The sequence below is a fragment of the Muntiacus reevesi genome, chromosome 7, assembly GCF_963930625.1.
Source record: "Muntiacus reevesi chromosome 7, mMunRee1.1, whole genome shotgun sequence".
Taxonomy (NCBI): Eukaryota; Metazoa; Chordata; class Mammalia; order Artiodactyla; family Cervidae; genus Muntiacus; species Muntiacus reevesi.
The window spans coordinates 1491537-1504703 of NC_089255.1; the positions used below are offsets into that span (position 1 = coordinate 1491537).

Here is a 13167-nt window from a genome sequence, read left to right on the forward strand (position 1 = left end):
CAGTGAGGAAGTCCAGCTGTGTAAAGGCAAGCTCTTGGCTATAAAACAAGTAGCTGACAACATTTGTTTGAAAGCTGGTCAGAAATTAGGAAGACGGCCAAAGCACTGACTTTTTTCCCCGATGCAGCCACTTAGATAATCCGGTCCAGGTTCCTTCATGGGGTTTCCAACAAAAGAAGAACACAGATCACCCATCAGCTCTTCAGAGAACAGAAATGTAGCTGAGTTTGCTTTCCTCCTTATGTTCCTCTTCCTCTTCTGATTCAGCTGACTCAAAATTGCTATGAACAATAAAATATTATTTTGCTGAAACAAATCATGTTTGTAGGAATAAGTGTATATTTTCTATAAGTAAATTCTGCTTTCTCATTTGCTTGAGGGCTCCAAGAAAGAAAAGTCTTATAAAATCTTCAGTGGGAGACAGTGGTTCTCTGCCAAACACCGTCCCAAGCCCGGCCTCGAAGGAGGCTGCTTTCTGAGGCCTGCACAGGGCTCACCACCTTCTCAGCCCTCTCCAGTGTGCAAATCATCTGTCTCCACCAGCTCCATTTCACGGCGAAATTATGAATTACAACCTAATTGCCTGCTCCTAATTGTCTGCGGAACACAGACTTGTCCCTTTATGGCTGATAGCAATACTTCTCCTCCTACTCAGGATGCCAGTACCACCTCTCCTTCCTGCCTGCCACTCATCTGTACCCCACGTTCTCAGCTGACTCCGTCAGAGGGCTCGGGCGCCTCTCTGAGCCCCTGCAGTCGTCCTGGGGGAGCGCAGGCCCAGCTGGCCCTGCTTGCAGCCACCCTCACCTCCCTCGCGGTGACCTGCGCCCTTTCGGGAAACCCACCGTTGGCGCCTCAACAGCTCTAGCCCGACTGTCCGTCCTCACCAGCATCTGGCTGCTACAATCTCATATGCCCCTGAATGCCTGTCTTTATATTTACTTCCTTTCATTTGTTTGTTTTCATCTGGCCTGCAGGGCCCAGAGATAAGCTAATTACATCCCTCTGTTAAAGCAGACACATTGATCGTGAAAAGGCCCGCTTTTATTTATTGCTTTTCTCTCCCACTCTCTTTCCCTCATTTTACGTGTGTCCTTATACACAGTGTTTTTTGGGGTATTTCTCATTTACATCCATTGTGTTGTGCTGCAGACTTCTTTCTTTGTTTTCCCCGAGCACTCTGACTTTAAGGTCTGCCCATGGTGCCATGTATGCATGAGGTCTAATGGCCTCCTGAAATTCTGTAGTGTCCCCACCACATTTACCATGCCCGCCTCCAGACCTCCCACTACCACAAACAGTGCTCCGGGGCATAGTCCTGTGTGGGGATTTCTCTGGAATACATGTCCAAGAGTGAGATGGCAGAGTCCTCATATGCACCTCATGGCATGTACGTGTGCTTGAAAGTGAAAGTGTTAGTGACTCAGCCGTGTCCCACTCTTTGTGACCCCATGGGCTGTAGCCCGCCAGGCTTCTCTGTCCATGGGATTCTCCAGGCAAGAATAGTGGAGCAGATTGCCATTTCCTACTCCAGGGGATCTTCCTGACCCAAGGATCAAACCCCTGTCTCGTGTCTCCTGCTTTGGCAGGCGGGTTCTTTACCACTGCACCACCGGGGAAGCCCTTACATCCCTGACAGTTTTTGTGCTTATCATTTTTCCCTTTATCCCATTCCTTTTCGCAATTTAGTTTTCTTGTTCCTGAAAAGCTTGTGTGTCCTTGGGAAGTTCTTTCAGCAAAGGTCTGTAGGTGCTTAATTCTTAATCTTTGAGACTGACTTTCTTTTTGCCCACACTCTTGACAATAGGTGTATAGTTTCCTGTTGTTGATGAGACAAATGACCACAATCAGTGACCTGAGATAACATGGATTTATTATCTCCCAGTTCTGGAAGTCAAATGTCTGAAATGTGTCTCACTTACTAAAATCAGTGAGGCATCAGGGCTGTGTTCCTTCTGGTTCTGTTTCCTTGCCTTTTTCTATGATCCCTGCAAATTCCCTTCTGCCATGTAAGGTAATTTATTCACAGATTTCCAGGATTTGGGTGTGGACATCTTTGGGGGCCACTCAGGCTGCTATAGCAGCTAGCTACGTGTTGGGTTTTCCGGTGACAGTTTTATTTGGCGATATTCAAGATTGTATTGAGGCTAACACTGTGTCAGACACTGTTCCACGTGTTGAATACAATAGTGAGGGAAACAGACCAACATCCTCACCCTCAGAGCTTAAGGTGTCTCTCTCCCACCGGGCAGCTTCAAGATTCTCTTTATCCTTTCCCTTCCACCTACATTTGCAGTGCAGTGTTTCTAGATATGCAGTTTTTTCATCCTCTTCTTCCGGTTAGCACCAGCTGCATAACAAACCACCCCAAATACGGAGCCCCCAGAGAACAGTCATTTATGACCATCTGTGTGTTTCTGGGGATGACTGGCCTCCAGTGGACAGTTCTCTCTTGGGCTCAATGTGCTTGCAGTCAGAGGGTGGCCATGGCCTGTCGTCTTGAAGTCATGCTTCCTTGTTTGTCTGGTGGGTAAGGCTGACCATTGTCTGGACCTCAGCAGGGATTGTTGGTCAGAACACCCACAAGCATCCTCTCTGTGTGCCCTGGGCTTCCTCACAGCAGCATGTTTGGCTAGTAAGGGCCAGCACCCCGAGAGAGAGGTAGGCAGAATTGTATTGCCTTTTCTAACCTACCCTTGGAAGTTACGTGGCATCACTTTCACAACTTTCTGCTCATCAGTTGCAGTCTCAGGCCAGGCGTGTGCAAGGAGAAGGGAATTGGAGTTCACCTTTTTCAAATCTATTTATTTTTGGTTGCACTGGGTCTTTGTTGCTGCACTTGGGCTTTGTCTCACTGTGGCGAGTGGGAGCTACTGTTCTTTCCAGATCACGGGCTCTAGGCAGTGGGCTTCAGTAGTTGTGGCCCATGGGCGTAGTTGCTCCACAGCACGTGGAATCTTCCCAGACCAGCGATCAAACCCATGTCCCCTCCATTGGCAGGCAGATTCTTATCTACTGTACCACCAGGGAAATCCTGGAGTCCACTTTTTGATGGAGGGGCTATCAAAGCATTTGCAGACATACCGAAAAACTGCCACAACTATCTAGCACCTGATGTGATAAAGTCTCAGGACTATATCTGGAAAACTTACTTATTTTCTTTTTGAAAATTGTTTCTCTGTCATTTCCCGTATTCCTGTCCTCTGGAATTTGTTTGGAAGTGGGTTGGAGCCTCTCAGTGACACTTGCATTTTTGGGTCTATTTAGCTGCCCCTGCTGTGTTCTGAATTCTTTGTACTGTGTTCCTGTTCACTACTTCTCTTTCCAATTTTATTGAAAAACACTCTTTTCTACTCTTTCCAGTCTAGAGCTTAACCTGTACATTGATTTCACTTCATTGACTACATTTTCTATGGAATTTTCTTTTTCATCTGCCTATTCTTGCTTGACATCTGCCTATTTTTGTTTCACAATTTCTTTTCTGTACAAAAATCACTCCTTTTATCTCTTTACGGGCCCTAAACATGTTTCTTGTATGTGGTTTACAGGCTGCTTCATTCTGATCTCGTCTCTGTTGGGTCTGTCTCCTGATTTAGCCTGCCCCATCTCATCCTCCTCTCCCTGCCACCGTTCTTCCATGTCAGTCAGCTCCACGGTCCTGGGCACCTCATGGGAGGCTTAAGTCTCTTCCAGTTTCCTGATGATATTGGGGAGTTTACCAGTTAGATTTCTGGGGAAGTGAATGGTCTGGCAATATCCAGACCAGTTTTCACTGTTAAGATTTGTTGTTGTTGTTTAGTCACTGAGTCATGTCCAACTCTTTTGTTACCCTATGGACTGTCACCCCCCAGCTCCTCTGTCCATGGGATTCTCCAGGCAAGGATACTGGAGTGGGTTGCCATTTCCTTCTTCAGGGGATCTTCCCCGACCCAGGGATAGAACCTTCGTCTCCTCAATTATTGATGGGATCTTTACCGCTGAGCCACCAGGGAACGGTTTCCAGATTTCAGGGCGGGGGAGGGCGGTGCACACAGTGTGGAGGTAGAATAAACCTGGACTCCACACTCTTGTGTCACGGGTCCGAGGTGCTGGTTTCTCTGGTTTGACTCCCGCACAGCCCAGGCTGCCTCCCGGCTTCCTGGGCAGCACCCTCGGTCCGCTCCTCACAGAGGAACCAGGCAGGGAGCCTCCCAGCTGGATGCAGGAGCGTCTGCTCCAGCAGCCTGGCCTGCCGCGGTCCTGGGTCCTCTCCCCGGATCCTGGCACGTTCACTCCACGCCCCGCTCGCGCCCCCCCCTCGGCTGCCTGAAGCACCAGCTCCCTCCTAGCGCCGTAACCTTATTTTTCACTTCATTTCTGGCACCTGGAGATTTTCCTGTCTTTCTTTGAACCTTGGCAGTGAATTTCTTTCTCCCTGTTCCCTTTTTATGCAGCATTTCTGTACACTCTTAATAGGAAGACTGCCTGTTTATTTAGGCACAGTTGTCATACACTGGAAATGTTCATTTGTTCTGTATACAGACAGTCACACCCCCCTGCCCCCCGTTTGCAGCCCTGCTTCTCATTCTTGTCCTTTCAGTACCTGCCAGACCACATCTAAACCCTACCAGCCTTCTTCTGAGTACACCTTGTGTACGACTCCCCTTGTGTAGATCATGGAATTGGGCTTTTTCCATTCTGTGTCTTTCATCAGTACTCTTCCTTCCACTCTGCCTTTAAGGAATGCACCCAAGTCTTCTTTCTGCTAATGCCCCAAGCACATTCTTTTCACTGTTACAGTTTTTATTCCTTGCTGACACTTTGATGAAGTCTCCAGGGTTTGAAGAAAACAGTGCATTGACTCAATCTACTGTCTGCAATCAAAGAGCTCAGCTGAGTTTGCAGTGTGCTATGTAAGCTTTTCTCCTCTCCCTCCCTCTCTTTCTTGCTCTTTGGTTTATAGATCACCTTCCTTTCTCTTTTCTGACAGCTCCTATCCCCTCCCTCTCTCCTATCAGAGCACCTTAACTCTTGTCTCTAAGACAGACAAAACCGTCAGATGGAAGCCACCTCTTTCTCCATCCTCATTTTCCAGTTCGCAAACATGCCTTTCTTCATACCTATCCTCACCTCTTCTTTCTCTCCTGTAAGTGAAGCTCCGCTTTCTTCCTGTCCTCAGTTGAGCCTTCAATCCAACCAGCTGTGTGGACTCTCCTCCCATCTCCACACTTATACCTTATCCACACGCAGAAGCCCAGTTCTGATCCCTTTCTCTCAGATTACATTTCTGCCATTGACTGGAATCCTTCTTCACACACCTGGTTTCCTCAAATGCAGCATGTCTAAAGTTGGCATCTTTGTTTATCTGTGAAAACTCAGCTTCTTCGTATGTTCTCTCCATTTTGCTAAGTACCATGATACGTGGAGTCATTCCAGCCACAAGTTTGTCTTTCTCCTTTCTTACATTGTTCTAGAACTGCATTGACCAATACAGTAACTACTCGCCACGCATGACTATTTATGTTGGAGTTTAATTAAAATAGAATACAGTTAAAAATAAAGTTCCTTGGGAACACTAGGCACATTTCATGTGGCTTATGGCTACCGTAGTGAGGCTAGAGAACATGCCCGTTATTACAGGAAAGGAAGTTCTATTGGATGGCGATCTGAGGAGTGCTAGCCATTTTTGCTCCCACTTCACTGACAGTGTTTGAGCCCTCATTATTTCTCACATGCAGCTTTGACTCACTTCCTTTCTCTTCCTCATTCCAGTCCATTCTCTTCTCTCATCAGGTGATCTTATGAAGCCCTTTTTGCTCTTTGGGAAGTCGCTGAACTATAAGTAAGAGAAGCGGAGGGCTGGCGTTTTGTTATCATTTCCTTCCTTGAGCCTGTCAGAGCTGTTTTCCTCTTTATTTGCTTGTTAAACAGCTCCTCAACCTTCAAGATTGAAGGCCAGTGTTTCCCACTCCGGAGGCAGAGTAATGCTTCTTTCAGTGCTGACACTTCTTGTCGGTGTCCCTTCTCGGAGCCCACGTCACGAGAAGTCTGGCTAGACTCTGAGCCCCTGAGATACAAGACTGTCCCCTTCACACTCCGTCAGGATTCCAGGAGACGTGACAGACACGCTCCTCTTCCAGGCCTTTAGAAGCAACCTGGCTACATATTTACTTTAGAAGAAGTGAGGAAATGGCCACTGAAATCATGTTCCATGTTCTGATGATGAAGAACTGCAGTGGGAAAGGCTATAAGGGTATCGGCACATGTATAATTTCCTAGCCTAGACGTGCTTTGATTTCTGGCAATCCCCAACTGCAAAGCATGTATTTCGTTGAGAGAAATATATTTTCTTTAATGAAACATCTTCAGTGAAAGATGAGTATATTAGGTAATGACCTCAAACTTGGTGACATAAAACAACAACAACGCATTCTCTCACCATTCTGGAGTCTGCAAAATCACGGTGTTGGCGAGGCCGCACTTCCTCCATGGGCTCTGGAGGAGAATCCTGTCTCACCTCTTCCGGCTTCTAGTCGCTCCCCTGGTGTCCTCTGATTTGTGACCACTCTCTGCTTCCATCTGTACACGGCCTTTGTGTGTCTGTGTCTCAAATCTCCCTCTCTTTTTTCTTATAAGTAGATTTAGGGCCCACCCCAATTCCAGGAAGGCCTCATCTTGAGATCCTTGATGTAATTACATCTACAGAGACCATATTTCAAAATAAGGTCCAGTTCATAGACAGGGGGTTTAGAACTTGGGTGTGTCTTTGGGGCAAGGTACACAATTCAACTTACTGCAGTGGGTGAGAACAAAAGCAAGGATGCTAATAGCTGTCTCTCTCCCCTCTCCCAAGCCTTACCTAAGCTTACAGTCAGCAGATTGGTTTTAACCTTCATTTCTGTGCATGTATTCATCTAAATTAAGATCCCACTTCCCAAGCAAGAGAGGAGAAAGGGCTTTTTAACTCAACTAGCTGTTTCTCATTCCATGAAGGCTCACTCCACTCCCTTCAGCTGGATATTTTTCACTCCTAACAATTATCATTAAGTAATAAAGCATAGACCAAAATAAACATGTTTATCATCCTTTAGTTTTCAAAGACATTCTCCTAGTCCAAAGCTTTTAATATGAAAATGAGTATTTAGACTCAGAATTCATTTGAGGCGTGCATGCCCACGCACAGACACACCATGGAAAATGACTAGAAGCTATCGTCTCTGTAGAGTAAGAAAGAACATAGGTACTTTTTTTGTCTTCATTTTCCGGTATCATTTAAATTTTCCACAATAGACATGTTGACTTTACTGACTAGAAGAAGAAACATTTTTTATAACATGAGTAGTTTTAATGATGTTTTTATAAAATGCCCAGGGCCATGTTTTACTTTTTAAGAAGAGAGATGAGTGGACCAGTTGGGATTCTGGAGCCCCAGACTACTGATTGTTTGGGGAGGGATTCAGACACTCTTAGGACTTCCCTGATAGCTCAGTTGGTAAAAAATACGCCTGCAATGCAGGAGACCCGGGTTCGATTCCTGGGTCAGGAAGATCCCTTGGAGAAGGGATAGGCTACCCACTCCAGAATTCTTGGGCTTTCCTCGTGGCTCAGCTGGTAAAGAATCTGCCTGCAATGCAGGAGACCTAGGTTCGATCCCTGGGTTGAGAAGATCCCCTGGAGAAGGGAAAGGCTACCCACTCCAGTATTCTGGCCTGGAGAATTCCATGGACTATACAGTCCATGGGGTCACAAAGAGCTGGACACAACTGACCAACTTTCAGTTCACATCAGACACTCTTAGGTTTGGCAGTGGTTGTAACACTGTTCCTTATTCAGGACCTCATCAGACTTTGACAGCAGCAGAACCTGAAACCCACGGTCTCCACCACAGTGGTTTTCCCGGTGCCAAGAAGCTGGCCTGATGGAAAGCCGCATCCTGTCCCTCAGCCATGGGGCACAGAGAGGCACAGTTCATCAGGACCGCTCTAGGACGAGCCCTGTAATCTCTCACCAGCAGTCCCATTTGACTTTGACAGCATGTGTTTTTCTGGTGTTTAAACGACTTTGAGGGCCGCCCTGTGTTGTTTATGGGGACGATGCACATTTCTGTTAACCCACAGTTACTGGACACCACCACAGAGCCAGCTATTGGGCACTTTTGAGCTGTTTCACCATTGAATGCAATTTGCTCTGAGGGAGTTTTCCTATCTTGGCTTCTCGTATGCTGGTGAATTATTGAAATTTCAATTACTTTTGGTTCCCGATTTAACAGGGTGGAGACATCCAAGATATTAAAAATGAAAGCCCTCCAGCCGCTTTTAGACAGCAGTTTGCCTGGAAGGGTGTGACCTTGGGGCCGGCAGACGCCAACTCTGCTCCGTGGTCTCTGAGACAGCGAGAGCCGTGTGGCCTGGGCCGCCCGCAGGTCACTGCTGCCAGCTGGGTGTGTCAGCATCACCTGGGCGTGCTTTTTGGACATGCAGACTCCTAGGTGTGGTCTCCACCTGCTGAGCAGGACCTCTGCGGACGGGGCCCCGGGCTCCATGTTTTAACCAACCCTCTGGGACATTCTGGTGCACTAATAGGTTGGGGAAACCCGGGCTTAGATGTCCTGGTGCTGCTTCTTCCCATGACGGTCTGGTGCCCATTTGTAAGGGCCCTTGGGTGCTGCGGTCAGTGTGCCCTTTAAGGCTGACATTGCATACAGTGATCAAACTGTGATCAGGGTCATCGGAAAGGCCAGTTTCTAATAATCATCCTCACTTGCTTGGAACATTTCTCCCTGTGGATGTCAGTGAGCCGTAACCATAGAGAAGCAGAGTTGGGACATTTAAATTCCATGCAGGTAAATGTGTGTTCTAAATGTAATTGAGGGGGCTCTGGGTCTCTCCACACTGAAGGGCTAATTAGGTATTCCTTCCTACTGTCCCAGGAATAATCCCATCTCAGAGTCCCTTGGGAAGAAGCCGTGGGTACCAACTCCCTCTCATCACCATGGCCTCTCCTCCTTCCCAGAGCAGGTCTCTCTCCTACCCCATGCCTATTGAATAACTTGCAGTTCTTCAGACACTGTGTGTCATCCAAGTTGGTCTCCCCACTCAGTGCCTCACTCATCTCATCCACTACAGCCCTGTCCACCTGGGAGGCTGTGCTCAAAGACAGCTTCCCAGTGACTTCAGATGGAGTCACGTTCTTCCTCTTTCCTGCTTCCTACGCACCCACCCTGGATTGATATTTATAGCATGGGCATGTGTTTATGTTGAAATGATCTCTGTCCTCTGAACTCCACACAAGTACAAATTTCATCCTGGGTTCCATTTCTTGTGCCAGGCACAGAAGACTGAGTAAGTGAACATCCCTTAAAGATGGCCCTTCTCCTTGTGCCGGAAGCTTCCAGCACCGTAGAAAACACGTCCCCCTCCAACTTGTGAAGGGCAGATGCTGGCCAGCCCATGGCAGGTCCAGTTAAGAACAGCAGTGCCCTTTGTGTGGACTCAGCTGACTTCGGTTTTTAGGGAAGCTGGTTTCTTCATGTAAATGAAAGCTTTGCCCTCCCCCCACTGGCCCTTCTGCTCTTTGGGCAGGGGGAACCTACCGCCGTGTCTGAAGGTGTTGTCATTTCAGGTTCGAGAGCTTCAAACTCGACTGCAGAGCGTGCAGGCCACGGGCCCCTCCAGCCCTGGCCGCCTCACTTCCGCCAACCGCCCCGTTAACCCCAGCACCGGAGAACTGAGCACGAGCAGCAGCAGCAATGACATCCCCATCGCCAAGGTGCGCTCCAGGGACACCGCCTGTTTTCGGGCAGCCCCAGCCTTCGTGGAGCAGGGCCGCTGTGCCAACACACAATTAGCTCAGCGGGCCCCGAGGGGCTTCCCAGGGTCCTGCGTAGGCCTCCCGTGCTGGAGCTGCAGGAAGAGATAACCCACTAATAGTTTTAAGTCTCTCTTGACTGCAACCTGGATGCCAGCTCTCATTAATCAGTGGGCCAGAGCCTGTCCCAGCTGACAGGTCGTTGTGGAGAGTGAGATGTTCTGTCACAGGCTGGATAGAGAGTTGCTCTCAAGGATCATGGTTCAGCCCAGAAGGGAGACCCTGAGTAATGAACCAATGATCTGCCCACTCCCAGAACTGACAGTCCTGCCAGCAGGAAAATAGATGACATGGGCAGGCCCCAGCAGCTGTGAGAAGTAGACCCTCCATTCTCAGCCACAGCCCCCGACCCCCTTCCTGCGTTGAGTCCACCCCAGAGAGACGGTCCACGTGATTACATGTCCTTTTCCCAGTAGCCCTGCCAGTCTCTGCAACAGGGTTGGTTGTCAGCCATCAAGGTTATAAAGTCTCACCAGTGTTCCTCAGCCAGAAGTGATTTTTGTCCCAAAGGCTATTTGGCCATGTCTGGACACCTTTTCGATGGTCACCCCTGGAGTACTGTGGCTAGAAGCCAAGGATGCTGGTGAACATCTCATAGTGCACAGAACAGTCCCCCACAGCAAAGAATATCCAACTCAAAATGTCAGTGGTACTAACTCTGAAAAAACCATCAGTTAATAAGCAGGTGGCAGAAAAATCAGACACGTGAATCGTTTTTAAGAACTGATGGTTTAGTTGCCATGGTTCAAGAGTAGCCTGTATAAACACAGTCTCAGTAGTTTATATGGGGAGTGGCATGTGTTGTTTTTTGATCATTTGTTTTGTTTTGTTTGTTAAGATCGCCGAGAGGGTGAAGCTCTCCAAGACCAGGTCTGAGTCTTCGTCGTCTGATCGGCCAGTCCTAGGCTCAGAAATCAGCAGCATTGGGGTGAGTGTTCATGAGAAGCAAACTGACATGTCACATAATAGAACCACACAGTGGCTTACCCATGATAGAAGCACTGCCCAGGGTCCCTCCAGTCAACCAGGTGATTGTAATAAGAAATCATACCTGATTTCCTTCCAAAGGATGAGATTAAAATGCTTAGTGGTTTGCCAGTGGTGAATTACCCCATCAGCTTTAAAGGGAGCTTCTTGTTTCTCTAGATGAAACCATTCAGAAAGAAATGATTGAGGTCTTGTTACTGGTGATACAGATGAAAGTCTTGAAATACTTGCTTTATATCACCCTGCTTCCCCAGAGACCAAGTGAGTCAGGAAGCTCTAAGAGAACTTGACTATTCTCACGTCCCTCTTGAAAGGGAAGGTGCTCTCCAGTGGGAAGGATCGCTGCCTTTGAAGTGTGGCTGATGCTGGGACAGACCGGAACCTTCTAGCTCAGTTCTGGAGTTCTCATTTGTAGAGTGCCGAATACCCTGGCACTGATGTATAGTGAAAAGAGAATAATTTCAGTTCCCTGGGGATGTCTTTGAGGATTCGGGGGTGAGGCTGGAAAATCCAGTTATTTGATCCTCGTTAATGTTGCTCAATTGCCCAGTCGTGTCCGACTGTTGCAACCCCATGGACTTCAACACTCCAGGCCTCCCTGTCCCTCACCATCTCCCAAAGTTTGCCCGAGTTCATGTCCATTGCATCGGTGATGCCGTCCAGCTATCTCATCCTCTGATGCCCTCTTCTCCTCCTGCCCTCAATCATTCCCAATATCAGGGACTTTTCCAGTGAGTCGACTTTTAGCCTCACATGACCAAAATATTGGAACTTTAGCATCAGTCCTTCCAACAACTACTCAGGGTTGATTTCCCTTAAGATTGACTGGTTTGACCCTTAGGGATGGGGAAAAGCACAAACAACCCTTTTAAGGCCCTATTTTAGAATTTTGCACTGGGCAGAAATTGCAGGCACCCAGCTTCCTTGCCAAAGCCGAACTATGAAATTGAAGGAGTGAGATGTTCACCTTAGCTACAGCAACCATGAGACAAGGTTTGAGGGTGGCAACGGGTTTAGGAAGGAGAGAGGGTGTCCAGACTATTTAATATGCAAAATTTTAGGTCCCAAGACTCAGGATCTTTCATCCTGCTGCTCGGAGGGTCCTGGGCTTAGAGGATGCGGTTGCATTTTGACCCTGTTTATGTACTGCATTCACAGTAGTTAACTTTTTATACTAGGATTATATTATAGAAACTGAAAAGTATCTGGGTAACTATCTCCTAGTGCCCAGTTCTCAAGGAACATTGGCTTTAAACTGTTTAAAACTTAACGGTTTAAATTGGGAAGCAAGGGCCTGGGGCCCAGCATCCCGGAAGTGGCTTTGTCCAGAGTGAATTAATGCTCACCTGTCCAGGTGTCCAGCAGTGTGGCAGAGCACTTGGCCCACTCTCTTCAGGACTGCTCCAACATTCAGGAGATCTTCCAGACTCTCTATTCCCATGGATCTGCCATCTCGGAAAGCAAGATTAGAGAGTTTGAGGTGGAAACGGAGAGGCTGAACAGGTAAGGAGGAATCCTGTATGTTTGGTGGTGGTGTTGAGGGGAAACCGGTCCCTTCCCAAAGACCCACTGAGGCTGGCTCATGAATCAGGGCTGGGTGTGATGCTGGTGAGCAGGCAGGCGGGAGTTTGCACCGCCCTGCCCCGCACAGGAGGCCGGTTCTGTGGCCTTGTGTGACCTCGTCAGATGCACGGGCCTGGTGCCTAGAAGGAGGCCACCCTTGCTTCACTGCTCTGCTGTCACTGTCTTAAGCGTTAGTTGTGCTGTTTTAAATTCTTAATAATTTATGAACCAGGGGCCCTGTCTGCTTTCTTTTTTAACACGCTGCAGTATTTGTTTATCTACTTATTTTTGGCTATGCTGGCTCTTCATTGCTGCCCTCGGACTTTCTCTAGTTGCAACTCCTGGTTTCAGTGCACAGGCCTCTCATTACGTGGCCTCTGTTAGCTTCAGAAGTCACAGTGTACGGGCTCAGGAGTTGTGACACGTGGACTCCACTGCCCCGCGGCATCTGGAATCTTCCGAGACCAAGGATCGAACCCACGTCCCCTGCGTTGGTGGTCGCATTCTTACCCACTGTACCACCAGGGAACCCCCCTCCCCCATTTCCTTGTGCGCTGGCCCTAACACACTAAGGAGCAGTCCGTATGGAATGACAAGTAGGTCAGGATGGCACGATGGCTCCCTAGCGTGCAGGCTGGAGCTACTGAGAGCCGGAGACAGCAGCTCTGGGCTGTGGAGCCGGCAGAAGGGATCAGATCAAGACACTCCTGGGATGGACCGGGCACGCTGGTCTGACCCTCCCTGCTCCAGGCAAGGGTTGCCTCATTTTAT

General features: G+C 48.3%; 1 protein-coding gene across 6 annotated transcripts in view; it reads left to right on the forward strand.

Moving 5' to 3' along the window:
- Positions 1 to 13167, forward strand: part of MCC (MCC regulator of WNT signaling pathway) — a 478958-nt gene that overhangs the window by 412733 nt on the left and 53058 nt on the right. For all 6 annotated transcript variants that reach the window (XM_065940908.1, XM_065940914.1, XM_065940909.1 and 3 more), the window contains 3 exons: positions 9601 to 9747; positions 10685 to 10774; positions 12188 to 12336. In XM_065940908.1, coding sequence (XP_065796980.1) covers positions 9601 to 9747; positions 10685 to 10774; positions 12188 to 12336 — 386 coding nt within the window. The remainder of the gene's footprint in view (positions 1 to 9600; positions 9748 to 10684; positions 10775 to 12187; positions 12337 to 13167) is intronic.